General features: G+C 41.7%; 1 protein-coding gene across 10 annotated transcripts in view; it reads right to left on the bottom strand.

Annotated features, from left to right (window-relative positions):
• DNM3 (dynamin 3) overlaps positions 1–19,919 on the bottom strand; it is a 345,189-nt gene that overhangs the window by 227,865 nt on the left and 97,405 nt on the right. For all 10 annotated transcript variants that reach the window (XM_042851247.2, XM_065554695.1, XM_042851256.2 and 7 more), the window contains 4 exons: positions 14,277–14,419; positions 13,414–13,549; positions 12,268–12,335; positions 3,151–3,289 (listed from right to left, as the gene is read on the bottom strand). In XM_042851247.2, the coding sequence (XP_042707181.2) occupies positions 3,151–3,289; positions 12,268–12,335; positions 13,414–13,549; positions 14,277–14,419 (486 nt within the window). The remainder of the gene's footprint in view (positions 1–3,150; positions 3,290–12,267; positions 12,336–13,413; positions 13,550–14,276; positions 14,420–19,919) is intronic.

Here is a 19,919-nt window from a genome sequence, read left to right as displayed (position 1 = left end):
TTAATTTTTTTCCTTGAATTTGGTGCCCCCTTTAACTTGGAATCCTAGGTGACTGCCTAGTTCGCCTATATGGATGGGCAGCCCCTGAGAGAAAATGATATCTCCTAAGGTGACTGAGTTGCTTCTGAAAAATTGGTCTTAAGTGCTTCTGAAAATTTTGCCCATCTACTTCTGTGCATCAGTCTGCAGCATCGAGTATGTTGGGAAATACTTATGTCGGACTTACCCTTTTCAGGTAATAAAGATGAAGCGCTGTCAGACTTACATGTCAAAAGAGAGGTGCTGGAAGAAAGTGAAATTAAATAAGTCCCCAGGATCATATGGTATACCTAGAGTTCTGAAGGTACATAAGAATGAAGTAGCTAAGCTACTGAGGAAATGTAATCTATTAAAAATAAGCTGCTATATTAGAGGACCATAAGGAAACCAACATTGTGTCTCTCTCTTAAAGAGACAAGATTGTGAAAGCTACAGATCAGCATGTCTTACCAGGCACATTGTTTGAAATCAGAGAGATAATAGCATAAAACATGAACAGACACAGGATAGGATAGGGACAAAACAGCATGTTTCTGAAAAAGAATTATTGATCTTTGAGAGTGACAATAAGAAAGTGGATAAAGGAGAGACAGTTATTTATTTACATGTTTGAAAAAGCCTTTTATAACATCCCTTAGACTGTTAAGGGACCTAACATACTGACCTAAAGAACTGTCATCATTATAAACTGGTTAAGAGACAAAACAAATAGAGGAAATAAACTGTCAGCTTTCATCAAAGAAAGATGCTAATCATGGGGTGCCCAAAGAATCTAGACGAGGACTGGCAGTGTTTAAAATAGGTATCAGTGATCTGTACAAGAAAGTAATCAGTGAAATGACAATATTTGCAAATGACATGATTTATGTTGGTCAGGACAAAAGAAGACCAAGAACTACAGAAAGTCCTCGCCAAGTAGATCATTGGGCAAAACTATTGTAGATCACATTCATGGAAAAGAAATGTAAGGTGATGTACATTGGAAGGAACACTTTACAGCCCCCACATATGGTTGGATCTAAACCATAACTGCCTAGGAAGAAGATCCAGGAATCACTGAGGATAGCACAATGAAGACACCCAATGAATGTGCAATGGAGGTCTAAAAAAACAAAACAAGAAGTTAGGTTGTATTAAGAAAGGAACAGAGGGTATTGAAAATGTAATACTGCCATTAAATAAATGGATAACCTGCCCTTACCTTGAATATTGTGTTCTGTTCTTACCATCTCAGAAAGGGATCTAGCAGAAATAGACAGGTTCTAGAGAAGGGCATTGAAAATGATTAGAAACATAGAAAGACTTCCTTCTGAGGGGAAGTTTAAAAGACTAGGGCTCTTTAAAAGCCAATAATTTTTTTATTTTTTTTAAAGAAGCGTATAGTTTAATGAGGGGACTAATAAGAGAGGGCATAGCAAAGGTATAGAACCAGTGAATGATATGGAGAATAAACTAAGAGTTCCCATTTACCCTCTTCTCATTGTATAAAAGAGAACATGAAAAAGGCCACACGTTTAAAGCTGATTAAAAGGAAACATTTAAACACATAATTGTTCTGGCACAGGAGATTGAGGTTAAGAGTTTAGGATTAAAGAGGATTAGACGTTTATGAGATTGGGTAACAAATTATAAGGAATATAAACACAAGAGTATTTCAGAAGCAAAAATCAACCCACCAACTCTGTGGGGACTAGGAAGAAACTATGAAGTATCTGGTACTGACAAGCTACTAGATGAGATGGACCGTTGGTCTGATCCAGTACAAAAATTCCGATGTTCCCAAGATTAAGACATGAGGACAGATGACTAGCCCACCACTGTGACTCGCACATGCTTTCCATCATTGTTATTAAAAGCATTTTGGCCTTATCTGGGGCCTAAGCCATTTTCAGTTAATGGTGGTCACTGTGGATCCATTTTTGATCATATGTAGTTTTCAAGTGATCAAGGCACTTAGGAGGCTAAGCCACTTTTGAAAAATCAGACTTTGACACTTGAAAATGTTATCCCCTATAACCAAGGCATATACAACTGACTTCTGATTTCTATATTGAATTCAGTTCCACACTAAAACCTGAACTTTTTAGTCACAAGAGGAAAATAAAAGGTTTTCTTTTTAAAAAGTATAAATAAACCCAGGTACACACTGTATGCAGACCAATCAGCCAGAATACTCATTCATACTATACTCATTTTACTATACTTGTTGGGACCTTAAATTAATGTTTCATTATTGAGTACACACACTATTTACTTTAGGGAAGCCAATTGCACAACAGTTCTTTCCAATGCAATTTGTTTCCTACATGCGTTCTGCAATTCTTCAGACTAGTTCATCCTTCCACCCACATGCATAACTCCCAGTGGGGTAAGTGTGGGCAAATCAAGGGGAGATTGGATTTTCTCATGTTTCTACCTTGTAGCCTCTTGAAAGTTGGTGATGATGAGGTATGGATTTGCATATATGAGAAACAGCACAGGAGGGTATTTCACCACTTGGACACTTAAGTACGGTTCTACTCTGAAAAGTTTCTGTGCAAAAATGCTTTTTACTCAGCAGAACTGCTCTCTGAATATATTTGGAATCTGATCTACTTACTACAAAAGAAAGACTACTACTTTTTCCTATTGCCCGTGCTGCAAAGACAACTTCCAATGCTGGATTTCTCTGGCTTATGCCTCAACAGAAATGTTAATTGAGTTTAATTTGCAGGGCCATCTATCTGATCCCATTTTCTCTATATTATGCCTTCAGTAATAGCCATGCAACACCAACTGTAGCAATATGGTTATACAGGTGAAAATGGGGCCAGCACTTGACTTTTTTTTTTCTGAAAAAACAAACCACGCTGGCGATGATGCAAGATCTAGAAACAAGCCATTTTGAGCATCAGAAACCAAGCTCAGTATTACAGTACTTTTTATTTGTAAACTGAGTAAACTGGATAAGAAAGCAACTAAGACACAAATGTAGAACCATACCATCTCATGTCATTGCATCGTTTTTCTGTGTAGAGCCACATGGCAAAGCATCTTGCCCATTATATTATCTTCCATAACACTAGATTGACAAGTGCACTTCAACTATTAATGAACCCATTCAGAAGTTACCTTTTTAGTGCATTTCTTGACAGTGTTGATTAACTCTTGCATCACCAGATCCACGCTTTTTAAGCAAGGCCCTTTCAGCTTCACTATCTGTTTTTTAACTATAGCCTCAAAGGCCATGTCTGGAGTAAACAAACCTGTTCTGTGGACATATAATAAAACATGTAAGATACTGAAGGAAGACTTTAGGGAAAAGAATACAACTTTTTATATTGAATGTAAAACAGAGTCACAAACATCATTATGATATAAACAAAATGATTCTGCAAGTTGCAAGATGAATGACTAGCTTAAAATGTCTAAATATAGCATATGTTTATTAGTAACAAACATGATGCACTCATTTGACAAGTGCTGTTCAGTTATGATAACAGCTCATAGCATATGCTCTGTAGTTTATTTTGTAAAAGTAATGAAGTATTAGTAATATTAGACCTTAATACAGCACTGTCTCTGTTATTAAACCATTACTGAGAAATGGAATGAGACCACTGGGTTTTTACATGTGAATTATGGGATGCGTAGATTAAGAAAATGGTGAATTAGAGATTCAAATTAATAGTTTAGCATGGAGGGAGAGTGCACAGTCACTATCTCTTAGGGGTCCACCATTCATGCAGCTACAGTATGGGCAATTGTTGGCCAACATTTTCATTTTCAGGGAGTGACAGGCCAACTATAAAAATAGTCAGATGAAAATGACACACAAGGCCTAGCACAGCATTCACTAGGTCTGTCTTTAAACAGAAGATTTAATATGAAAATTAATGTGATTATTTTTTAAATTGTGGCGTCAATGAAAAAAATAAAAAGTCCACTTAACCTGCAACTGTGGTTCATCAAGCTGACGGCAAGTATACTGTAAAGCTACTCTTGTGGTATGCACATGTACCTTCAGCAGACAGAGTCAAAACCATCTAAAAGCAGTGACAACTGGCGGTACTGCTCACTCGCACAGGACTGACCATTTGGATAGAGTTACATAAAAATCCATAATCCAAGTTCCTTTCATCCCCAAACACATCAAAAGTCCTTCTCCCACCTATTCAAAACCCTTTACAAAGACTCTGAAGAAGCAGGGCACCTGAGTGGTGCATGTGGACCTATATAGACTGACATCTCACAAAACTAGTTAGACAGACAAATAGTCCTTATTTCTCCTTCAAAAACTGCCTGTAGAGAGCCCCACTTAAGAGATATTAACTAGAAGTCACACAGCCTTTAAGGATATAGGTCTAAAGAAAAGTGAAGATCATAGGACTGCTATCCCAAATTGACCATCCCATCTAGTTGACAAGCCAAGAATAATGCTTTATAAATGTAAGCACTGAGTTCAAGGTAGCAGCCTGAAGTGTCCACAAAGGAGATATTTTCTTAGATACGTTGGGCAAAGGGCTTTGGATCAAGGGGAGCTTGACTTTAGATCCCAAAGTACTGGGACACATAGTAGCTCACAGCAGATCTGCCTACAGGTTCTAATTCACTGAAACAACCTCTGGGCCCCTGGATTTAACTCCCTATGCTACAAATAATATGGAAGACTAACAAAAGGGTTTGGTCCTACCTAAGCCATAGCCAAGAGCTCTTTAACATCTAGACTAGTGTTTTCCCAAACTTTCTAAAGCTGAGCCTTGCTTTAGGAAAATGAAATAAATCATGTTCACCTGACTACCCTGCCATGTGTTAATGTATACAACTTTCATGCTTCTCTCAAGCACAGTTGTCCTTCACACCATGCCAAAGAGGAACACCCAACACTTTGAGAAACACTGACCTAGCCTATATACCATTACCTCCCCTGTAAGTTATAAGGTTCAGAGAAAAGTCCTGGTAAATAAAGATCAGGTAAAGGATGGTATCACATTATCTTTATTTTAAGGGAATTCAGCCATCAGGACTTAGATCTCACCCATTCTAGCAATGCTGTAAGTACAGGTGATGTAAAGAATATTTTCCAAAGGGCTCCCACAGTGATATCAAATCATCAAATTTAATTTCAAGGAGAGTATTTGTTCTCAAGTGGGTGGAAAAAACATGCAATTGTTTCAGAAATTGTTTCACTGTAGAATGTGCAAATATGGATAATCCTTGGCTGGACAATTATATTTGTCCTCATTCTCTTATAAAGTGTCTCTCTGGAATACTATGTGCTAATACTAATCTGAAAACAGACAAATCATCCCTATATAAGATAACCAGCCCATCCCAAACCAAGTATTTCACCTCCTCCAAACACAAGTTACAGATATTTCCACAAAATGAACCCACGCTGAACTCCTCGGTAAATCGGTCATTTAGAGACAGCAAACAATACAAGGCACTGAAGAAGTGGAAGATGCACAGTCTTGGTCAGTAGCACAAATTGAAAATCTTTTCCATTTTAAGGCATCGGTTTTCCTCAAAGATTTATGACTTTCCAGAAATATTCCCTTAACAGCTTAAGAGGACTCCAGATCAGAATTTCACAATACACCACATCGTAAGCCATGAAATTTAGGAATCTCAGACCTGGATAATGCATTTGACTTTGATACTGTGAAAACAGATGTGGAAGAATTGAAAGGCAGACTAGATGCTTCAGCGGCAGGGGTAATAGCTCCAAATATAAATACTGACATGCCCACAAAGGACAGAACTCTTGCAATCGGTACCATTGCTGAAGCATAAAGGGATACAGCAGAGTATGGCTCCAAGCTAGAAGAAAGCTGTTCAAGGATTTTGGATCACTATTTCCTACAGAATAAAAACTGAAGGCACAATGAATTCTCCTTCAAGACAAAGGGAGCTTTTTGAAGGATCCCTGTAGTTTGGAATATCGACATGGCCAAAAACTTGAAAAACCCCTCATGATGGGGCTGATAAATTAAAAATGAGGCTGTCTGCCAAGACCATGTTCTTGCATGGAAAAAAAACAGAGAGCTAGAGGTGCAACTTGATATGGAATGCACCACTTCCTCAGGCTAGACAGTTTCTTGACACAAACAACAGGAATGAGCTCCCCCTACTAGTGCATATGATACATGGCTGTGGTGATGTCTGTCAAAATCAGTACAGATTTGTCACGGATGTAAGGAAACAAAGTTCCCCCTACCATCCATATTGCTCTGGATTCCAAGAAATTTGTAATCCTAGATCTCTATGGATTTTGAAACCCCATGTACCTAGAGACAGTGTAAGTGGGCATCCCAACTTACACCTGAGGCATCTATCAAAATCACAGCTGACAGGAGCCAAGCAACGGACTGTACTCCAGAAACATTTTATGAACTGTCTACCATCAGAGTCCTGCAGGGTTTAGGGTATTGTCATCAGTGTTTAAAAGCCATCTTTCAGAGTCCAATAAATTGTCCTCATCCAGTACTCCACAGGTCTCATTCTGAGCCTAAATAAAGAATCATCTATTAGGCTCACAGAAATAAGAACCCCTTACAAGCAATGCAATATCATGTGTTTATGCAGTTTTTAGCAGGTGATGGATGCTAAGTCATAACCTTCACTAGAAAGCTCCCATGGTATGTCCCAGAGGAATTTATATAGTCCTTTGGGGCATCAGCAGGCATCTAGGGTAACAGTTGAAAGAGAAACATAATGAAGGTGAAACTTCATGCAGTAAATAGACATAGGAATGAACTTTGTCTAGTTAGTAAAGCTCTGACAGCATCAGATAACTGGAGTTAGAAATAATAACTTCTATCCAATGCCAGGGAAATGTAGCTATAAGTCTCACCTAGTTTAAAAAGAATGCAAGTTGTAAATGGGAATTTGTGTAATCTAGTTGACCTAGGAATGTACTCTGCCGGCAGAACAAGTTCATTGCAGATGTGTGACACACTTTGATTCTGGCTCTCTGGTGTCTTGACTTAACCCCTGTGCAATGTGGGTGTAAAAAGTTACCAAGTTTGAATGGAATTTATTTGCACTCTGCACAGATATTAGTAAGTACAAGTGTAATCCACTGATGAGCTTGTTACAAGTCCTGCTTTGTGCTGATCCGCAGAGGATCTGAGTGTGACAGATATGGCAACTTACCTTAATTTAATAAGGTCCCATATCTGGCAGTATCATTGGGCTGCACTGTATTATATGAACAGTTTATGTGTGATTCTGTTCTACTTCATAGTAGTGGTGAGCTGTGTAAAAAGATTTCAGAAGCTGATCTCATTTGCACGGATCCTGCCTAGGGGCTCAGCATGATGGGACTGCTTGCCCAAATGATCACTTGTGGCTGGTGTTAAATCCCCAGTCTCCTTGTTATTGGGGCAGGAATAATAAAGGGTTGCTATCCTTGTTGTGTGAACCGAGGGCTGCAGAACTGTACCTGGCATACCCCAGTGGAGGGACTCACCCCTAACTGAACAGCACTCGGTAGGCAGGGGACATGGGTTCCAAAACCAATGAGTTGAGAGAGGGTAGGAACAGGTACTTGTACCTGGTAGCGTGGGCCCTGTTTAAGGGTCCTAGATGCCCTTTGACCCTTCCTCTCTCCATGGCATAATAAATGAGCTAATTTAGACTCAATAGAGAATCTTATTACAGACTGCAGAGCTGAAATCACTGATATCTAGGTCTAAGTATTAGACCAACTTTGGGACAGTGTTTCTATTGCAAGAGACTGTCCAGTGTGCACCAGCAGTGAGGCTCCCATTCTAGCAGCTGAAATCACAGAGAGCTGTGTTAAGTGTGGCAAGTGAGCAGCTGGTGCAGAGGCGTGGCAAGTGGCCCACAGAGCAGCTGGCAGAGAGGCACGACCAGCAGAGCGGTTGGGGAAAGGGCTAGAGCAGAGCCTTGCAGAGGCGTGGCAATCAGCCCTTGGGGCAACAAGGGAGTGCCCGAGCAGTGAAGCGTGTAAGGTGCTGCCTTACCACCACCACCACCCTGCCTTCCACACAGGGTGGGAGGTGAACTTTGCAGATGAACCTCTGAACTCTGGGGCTGCACTGGCCAAGGACAGCAACTGTGAGTGGCATACAGAGAAGCGACGGGCACATTAAAGGGACTTGTGGGTTGCTGGACTTAAGACCCTGAGGGGAAAAGGACACTGCCAACTTACTTGGGGGTGGGTCTTTTGCTCATGGTTTGTGTTTATGAGCCCTAGTTGCGGTGTGTTCCCAAATTCATGCTGAGTTAATTCCCTCCTTTTATTAAAAGTTTTTGCTACACTCAGACTCTGTGCTTTACAAGAGGGGAAGTTTTGCCTCTTAGAGGCACCCAGAGAGTGGTGTGCAGTTGTCCCAGGTCACTGGGTTGGGGCTCATGCCAGTTTTATGTTGTATTGTTGAAAGAACCCCTAGATACTGAACCTGGCCCTTGTTGCTGCTGGCTTTACCTGGCAGAAGGGTTACACTAGTGCAAACTGGATACTCATAGACCAAAAGACAAAAAGGAAGGAATTTTGGATAAACAGGCCAAACTTAAACTGACTCAGGGCCTTCTTCCAGCAAACAGAAATGACCTGCTGTCCAAGGGGGACCCCAAGCCTTGCAGAAGAGTTGAGAGGACTTTGTCCTACTGGGACCCCGTAAGACTGATGATAAGCTGTTGGCATGTATACAGCAATGTTGTTTTAAAATATATGTTTTCTCTGTAATGCCTTTATCTGAAGAATAAGTGTGATTGCATGGAAAGAGCTGTATGGTAACTTGGAACTGCTGGCAATTATACTCTTCAGAGCCCTCTGGTAACAAGCAAAGTGCAGATGCTGGCCTATTGAGGCAGGCTGGCTTGCTGGGGATATCACAGTGTAAGGCAGGGAGCTGTGCAGCCAGGGTCGTCCCTAGCTATTCTGGGGCCCTACGCAGCCCCCCTGTGGGGGGGGAGGCAGGCCTCCGTGGCGGGGTGGGGCGAGCTGGCCCCAGGCCTCCATGGGGGAGGGGGGCTGCTTGGGACACAGGGGGGAACCACCCCCCAGCACTCACCTGCAGCATGGCTGGGGCCAGGCCACTGCACTTCCCACTGCCAGTGAGTGCCGTCCCGGCCCTGCTTCAGTCCTCATGGGAGTGGGGGTGGGGGTGGGGCGGAGCGGGGGCCATGGGGAAGAGGCGGAGCAGGGACTGGAACAGCACACACAGCACCAAATTTCCTAGTGCCCTACACAGTTGCGTACTTTGCGTATGGGTAAGGATGGCCCTGTGTGCAGCCTTAAAGCCCAGTCAAGAGGGAAAGAGTTGTGGGTTTCAGCCCAAAAGAGGCAAAGGTTTCTGGCTCCCAGCTATTAAATGGGTGCCCTCAACAGCCCCAGAGGTGCAACTACCCTGAAACTGTGAAAATGAGTTGTTACAGCCCTTGGCTACATTGTTACATGCCCAGCTACAGTCTTAGATCTTTAGCTGAAACTATAGCAGTTCATGCCTTTAGCTCTGGAGTTTCCCAGTTCAATCCCCAGTGTGTGGACCAAGATAGTGTCAGCTACACAAGGTCATAGAGAATTAAACCCTGTGAATCATGTTCCCAGGAAGCATTACTGGAATGTTCCTTTACTAATAAGACCAATAAACATAATTAAAAGGTAGATATATTGAGACTTCATGAGTAGTGTGGGTTGTAACAAACAAATATATAGAAGTGTGTCAAATTTCCATCAACAGGAAGGAGCCCAATAATACAACAAGGCCTGGCAGAAAGGTACCAGTAGAGCCTATGCAATCCCTTGGCCATTGGATTTCCATCCTCCTATATACCTTTGGATGCACTTGCTCATTTTTGCCCATAATTAGCAAATATGAAACCTTCATTGGCTGAACAGATATGCAATGATGAAGAATCTGGAATAAGTAGAACACATATGGAAATATTTATTTGTATACTCCAGAATTCATCTTCCTAGAGAGCTTCAGCACCTTGGGAAAATGGTGAGATCCATGATCAAAACATGATTCAAGAGGCATAAATATGAATACTTCAACAGAGCAAAGCCAGAAAGCATCCACGATATACTGTGAAACAAGCTTGACAAGCTTTGTGTCAGTGTCTGTGCCAATGCTGAACCAATCCTGCACTGAAATCCTTAACATATGATGCCTACGTCTTCTGACGGCCAGCCTTTGGTGGCAAATGCTCAATCCATCTGGAACAGCATCAACATCCCAAATTCTAACAACCCTGAGTTTCAGTAGTTTCTACATACCAAGCTCCAAACAGCATCAAGTTTGTAATCTGATCACGTGCATTACCTTATCTGCTTTCTATGGAGACAAAATAGTTTTTGGATTTTTTTTTAAAGGAATGAAATTCTAATCAAAACTAAAATGTGTTAAAGGTCTTGTTAATGTTTGCTCAGTGCACCCTCACCCACCGTTGTCATAATATTTATCCAAAAAGTGGGCTATAATAAATCATCAGAAAAATAATAATTCACTGATCATTAATATTCTTGCATGATGTAAGTAGAGTATAAGTTTTGTAAGTAAATGTACATACACCATGCAAGAATATTACTAGTTTTCCAATGATTTCTTACATGCCACCTTTGGATAAATACCATGACAACAGTATTTAAGGTGCACTGAGCATGCTAGGGCTGACAAGAGTTGCTGACAGAGTAGCGAACCACCAATGGGCCAATGTGTCACAGAAATGTTCAACCTATAGTGGCTGCCCGTAAAAATGAAGCAAAATATTTACCTAAACTATCTTTTTCTTTAGCAATAATGCCAATCTATGGAGGGTGGGGATGGCACAATATGTGATAAGCCCGAGTGCTATCCTAGACTTTTTAAAAGTAAATGATAGAAAACATTAACACCATTTTGTTTTGATTAGAATTTCATTCCTTTAAAAACAAAAAAAAACTATTTTTCTTTCCTTTGAGAATTGCTCATATACATCCGCATTCATGAACAGCACACACAACCCTGCTGTAGATCAGAACACTCCAGAAAGCGGATGATGTAATGCAATGTTCAGATTACAAATTTGAGATTGCAGGAAGATCATTTGCATTGTTAAAATCACCAGCTGGGGAGAAGCCAGGATGGCGTCTACACCCAGCAGGGGAAAGGAACTTTACCTGGAGGTACACTTCAGAATAATACATTTCAAGGGTTTACTGGGCTATAAAGACAGGGGGAGTAAACCACTACGTCATCCTTCACCTGCGGACACAAAGAAACCAAGTGCTGTGAACTGTGTTTGGATCCTGGCTAAGGACTATGCTGGAAGAAGGACTATGGTGAAAAAACGAATATGAACAAAAGATTCTAGTTTGTTGAGTTTCTGTCTTAATAGCATATTTTCACTTTTGTTTGTTTGTGATCATTCCTATGCTTATTCCTTCTACTTGATAACTCTTAAACCCATGTCCTTTTATTAATAAAGTGGTTTTACTTTCACTATAAACCAACTCAGTGCTGTGATTGAAGGGGAAGGTGTGAACCTCAGGTAAGCTAATAGACTGCTGTCTACTGTCTCTTTAAAGGAGAGGAGAACTTGATAAGGTTTTGTGAATGTTCTAGTGGGAGGGACTGGAAACTACAGGGAAACCTGTTTGGGGGAAACATGGCTACAAGGGCTATTGGTGTTACCCTTCAAGGAGTAACCAGGCTGGTGAAAGCCACGGAGAAGCTACTGTGCTGTGAGTCCGCTGCAGGTATCAGGGCTCCGAGCCACAGCTGCACAGCACAGAGGCACCCATGGTTACAGGGCACGTGGTGACAACCCCTTACTGGCCTGGGTTGAACCCAGAAGTGTCCATTTCATATAGTTTTTGCATTCGATATAGAATGTATATGGTAGGCAACTATAGCCAAGCAAAGAAATGATTGAGAATCATTCTCTTTTCTGAATTTTGTGCCTTCAATCCATCAATCAACCAATTCCATCAGCCATGGTGCTGCATAAAAATCTTGTCTTATATGTGGGTGCTCTAACAGCAGCGATCAGCACAACCAGAAGAACAGTGTTGACTTGCTCTGTATATGATCTCACCAAATTTGTCTGGGACTTATGGACTCTCCATGCAAATTAGTGGACATGAGAGCCACCACTCTCATGGCTATGCTAAAAATGCAGGCATGAGATATATCAACTGCCGGGCAGATGAGAAGGTGATGAGTGTGTTTATGGATTAACAAGATTATGCTTTCTGTAGATGTGTCTGAACCTGGAGAAATAGGAAGCACTTGCCTGATACCATGTATGTTTTTGATTGCATAGCTTATTTCTCTCCGCAGTTCTTTCTCATTGAATTCCATCTAGAGGAACCAAAGGATAAAAATCATATTATACACAAATGCTTTTAACAATTCTGCAGAACATCTTACTAGACAACCAGAGAGACCAGGGTTTACAAAACACACTCATGGTAGGATTTGGGGATGGTCACCTTAGGAGAAATGTGTTTCATTTATTTAATTTTTTAAATTCTGTTAGTCTGATACACACACACACGGCTTATCTGTAGGACTGGCAGAAGAGCAGAGAAGGTGTCTCAGGCAGAAAAAGTTTTCTAACACAAAACCTGCATTTTTTTACAATCTGTGGATGAATGCTTGCATGTTTTGCACCCTAAACCAAACTGGCAAAAAAAAAAGCTCGAAACTAATAGCTATTTTCCACAGATCTAATTTTAAAAAGGTACCTAAGTACTCATCACTAAGAAGAGAATCTGAGTTACATCAGAGGCAGTTGTTTACCTGCCCCATCTATCCAGAAAGAAGATGAGGAGAGCAGCCAACAGTGATAGAACAATGGAAAAGGTAGGGAAAATAGTAAGAGCTGGGGAAAAGAGACAGACATGAATAAATATCAAAACATGACCACTAGTTTTGACATTAGTCCATGCAGAAAGAGAAATGTAAGATTTCACATGTAACAGCTGAATTCTACCAAGACTAATTTTGCAAGGTAAGTACAAGAAAACATGTAGTTACAAAGATATTGGTTACAAAATAAGATTGATTCATTACAAATTTGGAAGAATACTGGAAATGAAATTGAGAAATTAGGGATCAAAGGGGGAAATGTTTTTCTAAAGCCACAGAAAGCAAACATTTGAGCCATTTTAAAATAATGTAGAATTATGACTGAGTTTTGAATATTGCATACAACAACAATCTCAGATTATGACTTGGTGTTCATAACCAGAAATAAAAATAAACTTCATTCCTATGTATTGGTGATAATTCTGCCCTTTTGTGTAATTTACTCCTTCTGATTAAGCGTTTTCCTGTTAGAACACCTTCAAAAGGAAATGTAACTTCACTGCCACTATAAATATGAATATGAAAATATAAAAACAACTCAAAGCAAGGAAGAAAGACAGACACATACCTTTACTAGTTCAAAAGGAAAACGTTCATGGAAAATACGATTGATTTTGGCACCACCAGATAGTTCTAATGTGTCAACTTGATCCCCTGATCCTTCAATTCTTTTTTCAAAGTCCACTGAGAACTGTTGAACCATCCTTAAAGTTCAAAACAGAAACAAACTCAACAATGCGTAAGCTAAGCTTTTCATATCGTTTTTATTTCACTGTATTTATTACCAATGAATGATATTTCTAGGGTTAACAGTGGTACCTACATGTCCTTCTCCACTCCTAACGGACACAAGCAAGTATAAGGTTTTTCAAGTCTTTTTATAAATGTATACTGCTTACTCTCTTAAAAACACCAGCTATTTTTAATTAGATTTTATGTATGGCTTGATATAAATGTCCAGATAGATTGGCACTCATACTGAACATAGAGTCCCATGAGGGAACCCTATGATAATAAACAGCAGTTGACGCAAAGACAACTATGTTAAGAAAACGTGTATTTTTGATTAAAAAGCGAGAAAAGGTTCCCTGAACCACACCGGGCATTCCAGGGGGTTCCAGTTTAGCGCAGAGTACACAAACCACAGCCCAAGATTATAATGCTCAGCGTAGGACAAAACAAAAAGATTTTCATCCAGCCCAGCATATTCTTATATGACTATTAAAATGAATTATGGAAAAATCTTTCTAAAATGGAAAGTGGCTAAAAATGTTATAATTCTTTCAGCCACAATAACCTCTTTGGAGTTTGCAGAGTATATAAGTGTCCTTCTGCATCTGCCTTTTACTGGGAAACATCAACATCCTAAGCTTTAAGTTTAAACAAGAGAGAAACTATTTTACATACAGAGAGGAGGAAGTGGACACTCACTGCAGTAAGGCTTTAGTCTTTCTAGTCGGATCTTCTGGTTTAAAGTTTTTATATACCTCTACTTCATGCTCTATAGAAAGCAGCTGGCTTTGAAGTTTGCTCCTGAAGGCTGGCAGTGTATCTCGAATGTGATTGGTGAGTTGCTACAAAATAAAATGAATTCTTTAAACACTGGGAAGACAGATGGATGGAAAGGATATAGCCCATTCCCTTTGATAACCACACACAAGAAAATATGACCTGTGCTAGGCTTTCCAATGGAATTCATGTTGATCTTTGAAGTGACAGGTATACCCACAGGCAATACAAGAGCCTCTTTTCTTGTACACATACTATAATCAGGGCTTGAAAAATTACCTGACATCCCTCCCCCCCCCCCCCACACACACTCAGTTGAGCAATAAAGTGAGGCTTGGTAAAAAATACTTGCTCAGCTACACCAACAAAAGCCAGGCATAGTTAATTGATAGCGGCACGGTTCCACATTAAGTTCTAACCCTTTCAGAATGCCACTTATACAATCAACCAATGCTGTCCCCTCTCCTCCCTTTGCAGGATTTCTCTACTGCTGTGGCCTACTCTCTCAGGCACACAGCAGACCCTCAGTTTTCCAACTCTTCCATTTTACCTAGGGCCTCTGCTCTTTGCTCCACTTCCCCTTTTAAAGGAAGTGTGACTCATGGGGACTAAGCCACAGACTGATGTCCCATCCAGTTGTCGGGGACAACAAACCTAGCAGCTCTAGCGACACTACTACTTTTAAAAAGGAAAGGAGGATGATTCAGGGAACTACAGGCCAGTCAGCCTCACCTCAGTCCCTGGAAAAATCATGGAGCAGATCCTCAAGAAATCAATTTTGAAGTTCTTCGAGGAGAGGAAAGGGATCAGGAACATTCAGCATGGCTTCAGCAACGGCAAGTCATGCCTGACTAACCTAATTGCCTTCTATGATGAAATAACTAGCTCTGTGGATGAGGGGAAAGCAGTGGATGTGTTATTCCTTGACTTTAGCAAAGCTTTTGATATGGTCTCCCACAGTATTCTTGCCAGCAAGTTAAAGAAGTATGGGCTGGATGAATGGACTATAAGGTGACTAGAAAGCTGGCTAGATCATCGGGCTCAACGGGTAGTGATCAATGGCTCCATGTCTACTTGGCAGCCGGTATCAAGCGGAGTGCCCCAAGGGTCGGTCCTGGGGCCAGTTTTGTTCAATATCTTCATTAAAGATCTGGAGGATGGCATGGATTGCACTCTCAGCAAGTTTGCAGATTACACTAAACTGGAAGGAGTGGTAGATACACTGGAGGGTAGGGATAAGATACAGAGGGACCTAGACAAATTAGAGGATTGGGCCAAAAGAAATCTGATGAGGTTCAACAAGGACAAGTGCAGAATCTTGCACTTAGGATGGAAGAATCCCATGAACAGACTAGGGACCAAGTGGCTAGGCTGCAGTTCTGCAGAAAAGGACCTAGGGGTTACTGTGGATGAGAAGCTGGATATGAGTCAACAGTGTGCCCTTGTTGCCAAGAAGGCTAACGGCATTTTGGGCTGTATAAGTAGGAGCATTGCCAGCAGATTGAGGGATGTGATCATTCCTCTCTATTCGGCATTGGTGAGGCCTCAGCTGGAGTACTGTGTCCAGTTTTGGGCCCCACACTACAAGAAGGAAGTGGAAAAAATTGGAAAGAGTCCAGCGGAGGGCAACAAAAATGATTAGGGGGTGGAGCACATGTCTTATGAGGAGAGGCTGAGGGAACTGGGATTATTTAGTCTGCAGAAGAGAAGAATGAGGGGGGATTTGATAGCTGCTTTCAATTACCTGAAAGGGGGTTCCAAAGAGGATAGATCTAGACTGTTCTCAGTGGTAGCAAATGACAGAACCAGGAGTAATGGTCTCAAGTTGCAGTGGGGGAGGTTTAGGTTGGATATTAGGAAAAACTTTTTCACCAGGAAGGTTGTGAAGCACTGGAATGGGTTATTAAGGGTACGTCTACACTACCAGCCGGATCGGCGGGTAGTGATCGATCTATCGGGGATCCATTTATCCCCGATCACACTGCCGTCGACTCCGGAACTCCACCGTGGCAAGAGGCGGAAGCAGAGTCGACGAGGGAGTGGCAACGGTCGACTTGCCGCTGTCCTCATGGCCAGGTAAATCGACCTAAAATACGCCGACTTCAGCTACGCTATTCACGTAGCGGAAGTTGCATATCTTAGGTCGACCTCTTCCCCCCCCTCCCCCCCAGCCAGTGTAGACCTAACACTAGGCAGGTGGTGGAATCTCCTTCCTTAGAGGTTTTTAACGTCAGGCTTGACAAAGCCCTGGCTGGGATGATTTAGTTGGGCATTGGTCCTGCTTTGAGCAGGGGGTTGGACTAGATGACCTCCTGAGATCCCTTCCAAGCCTGATATTCTATGATTCTATCGTACATGGACCCTTCAAGTAATGGTCAAAGGGCTCAAATCCATCCACAGCTTGAACATGTTCTTTCTAGCCACCTCCAACCCTACCAGAGGGTTTTGGAAATGCACAAATTGCTCCTAGGACAATATGGTAAATCCTGGCTACTCTACTGAAATGTTTTCTCCCAGAAGGCCATATCTGTACTATTGGAGAGTCTCTATTGCATTATTTACCCATATATACAGCACTGGTATCCAACGTGCGGCCCTCAAGTCTCTGAATTGGGGCCTTTGAGGAGAGCTGTGTTAAGATGATGTGTATTTGTATATACTGAAAAAAAACAACCACATTCCTTGAACCCCACCCTCTACTTTTAAATAGTATTTGAATCAGCCTTGTTATTACAGCGAGGAAATAAGGGGCACGTTCTCCTACAGCCCCGGGAGCAGCTCTGCTCCATCAACCCCTTCCCTGTCAGGCTGTGGGAGGCTCAAGGAAAGCAGGATAGCTGCTCAATCGGCTCTTTCTGAACCTAGGACAGCGTGTATTTGAGGATTGCTCCCCTATTCCACACAGGGCAGCGAAAGAAAGAAAGAAAGAAGCAGCTGAGAACCAGCCACAAGTTATAGCTCCCTGTCCCCTAGCAGAAGACTTGTAGGTGGTTTCTTCTCCCTTTGTGAAAAGAGAACTGAACAGGGCAAAGGAACGGCCCCAACATTGACTGGAGCCTCTGGGTCTTTTTAAGATAACATTTGGCCCTCAGGCTAAAGCGGGCACCACTGTTTTACAGTGTTCGTATATAGGTCTGTTTGTTAGCCTGGGATATTGGCTTATCCAATGGAATAAGCCTCCGCCCCAGCTTACCTGCTGCTGCCACGCGCCTGCCCCTGCTTCTTTTCAGACTTCCCGTGAAGATCTGATTCGCAGGAAGTAGGGGAGGGGGAGGAGCAGGGGGGCGGAGCGTTCAGGGGAGGAGAGGAGAGGAGGGGGAAGACAGCTGCGGGGCCGGACGGCGTGGTAAGGCTGCAGGGGATGGGGGGAGCAGGGAAGGGGCTTTGGCTGCCGAGCGGCACTTGGCTGCCGCTTTTCTGTCTGTAAATAGCCGACCGGGGGGAAATCCCGGACATTTTTAGATTTTTAGAAATCCCTCCGGATGGCTATTTATAGACAAAAAAGCTGGACATGTCCAGGGAAATCCGGACATATGGTAGCCCTACCTATCTCAAGGCAAAGTCAAGCAACCAGTCAGGAGGGGCAAAGGGGCTTGGGGGGGGGGACGGACTATAAAACACTAAAAAAAAAAATCAAACAAATGCCCATCCCTGACTGCAGCACAACCTCATTCCTTACCCTTTCCAGTGTGACTGTAGGTGTGAATTGCAGTTATATTTGGGCCTGCTAAGAAGGAGAAGGAGAGAATTGGGAACGGGGATGCAGGCAAGGCTCTGCAGCCTCAGAGCTAGGAACAGAACACTGGGAAACAGACTCTGCCAGTGTGTAGAGCTATCACATTGTCTTCACTTCACACTTCTGCAGACAGAACATGGAGAGAGGGTGAAGAGAAAGCATTCTAACATACGGTTTAGCTGCTTTTAGTACCAACGGCTATATGGAAAAAAAAATCTTGCCTTATATCACTTTATCTTGACTTTCATTGGTAATCCTGAAAGCACTGGAGAGTGGAAAAGCAGGAAGCAAAGGGGGAAAACAAATTCATAAACAAAACTCACTGACTGCATGAAGGCCTGACCTTTGCTCATTTATAGTTTCCATATGTACTGTGGTAAGACCTGTACTATCAATGTCTAATTAGACTGTAAACTCATTGGGCCATGGGCCACTTCTGTTTTGTACAGTTCCAAGCACATTTTGGATGCTCTGTAAGAAGAATGATTTTTTAAAATATTTTAATGCGTTTTGGGGCATGTCTGAAACAAGTCAATAGTAACGATGAAACAAATAAATACGATACTGTATTCACGAAGTAAAGTGCACTGGCTTCAGGGGCACAAAGATGGATAAAAATTCAGGAAGGAGGAGGTGGTTGCTATATATAACGTCCAATCAATATCTGGCAAAGGTCAAGAATTACTTCAGTTGGTTTTCATCTTTACACTAACTGACCTCTCATCACATTCCAAACATCACCAAATCTAGCAATTTGGAAAGGTGCAAGTTTGGTTTGATTTTGTATCTCAGTGTCCTAGTTTTATAAACGCCCAACAGAAGAAGCTACTAACAAGAGAAGTTACTAGTGCATTTCCTATTTGCCCAAGTGATGGGGGGGGGGGGGGAGAGGGTCTTCCATTTTTAATGGACAAAGATGTAACAGATCATACACAAATAACCACAGCTCATTGGTTAAGGACAAAAGGTTTTTTTTTTAATCTATGTTACAAATAAATCCTCTATTATTTCTCCCTCTAAAACAAACCAGGAATCAATTATTGTTCAGAAAAACCTGTAAACAGAGTTCAATGAGCTATTTTCCCCATAGAATCACACTCTGGAGTTTCATTTGAGCACCACCTTGTGGATCCAGAGACATTTAAATTTCAATCAGATAAGCACAGGCACCAGCACGTGTAATAACAACATGCTTCATATGAATGGTACTTATATGGATCTCTACAACATAACCCCGTCCATTCAAAGAAAACCCCACAGAAGTCCAACAATGAATACCGACGGGCATAGCAGACTGTGTTTTTGTAAAGTAGCCAACTCGCCAGTAATTAATTAAAATTCGTCTAAGTAAATTAAAGTAATTTGGAAGTGATAAGACACCTCCCTACAATAATGAGAAGTTTAACTATTTTAACCTAAAATAAACCCCCAAAAGTGACCAAAACAAAAACATTCCAAACAAAAGCAAACCTGTACGATGCATGAGAGTTCTGCCACCCTGTCTCAGAAATAAGCTTTGTATCACAGATAAACTGACCTGGTATTCCTCTCTAGAGGTTGCTCTAACTCAAACAGAACATGCCTCAACACAGCCATCAGATTGCAGGCCTGCCAAGTCACTGTAGTGAGAAATGCCAGCGATTTATTCTTGTTCCTCTTAGAAATAGCAGCAGTTATTGGCACCTGTTAACTGAAGTCAAAGGAAACAAAGAACCAGGTGGACTTTCTAAGGCCCTTATTCTTCTCTAAATAAAGAGCCAAGAACCTTGTGACACTAAACCTGGTAAAAGTTTCAACAAGATGAGCAAGCAGAAGTGGGAAGAACATTG

Source organism: Chrysemys picta, chromosome 8, assembly GCF_011386835.1.
Source record: "Chrysemys picta bellii isolate R12L10 chromosome 8, ASM1138683v2, whole genome shotgun sequence".
Taxonomy (NCBI): domain Eukaryota; kingdom Metazoa; phylum Chordata; order Testudines; family Emydidae; genus Chrysemys; species Chrysemys picta.
This window is presented reverse-complemented; position numbering and strand designations above follow the sequence as displayed.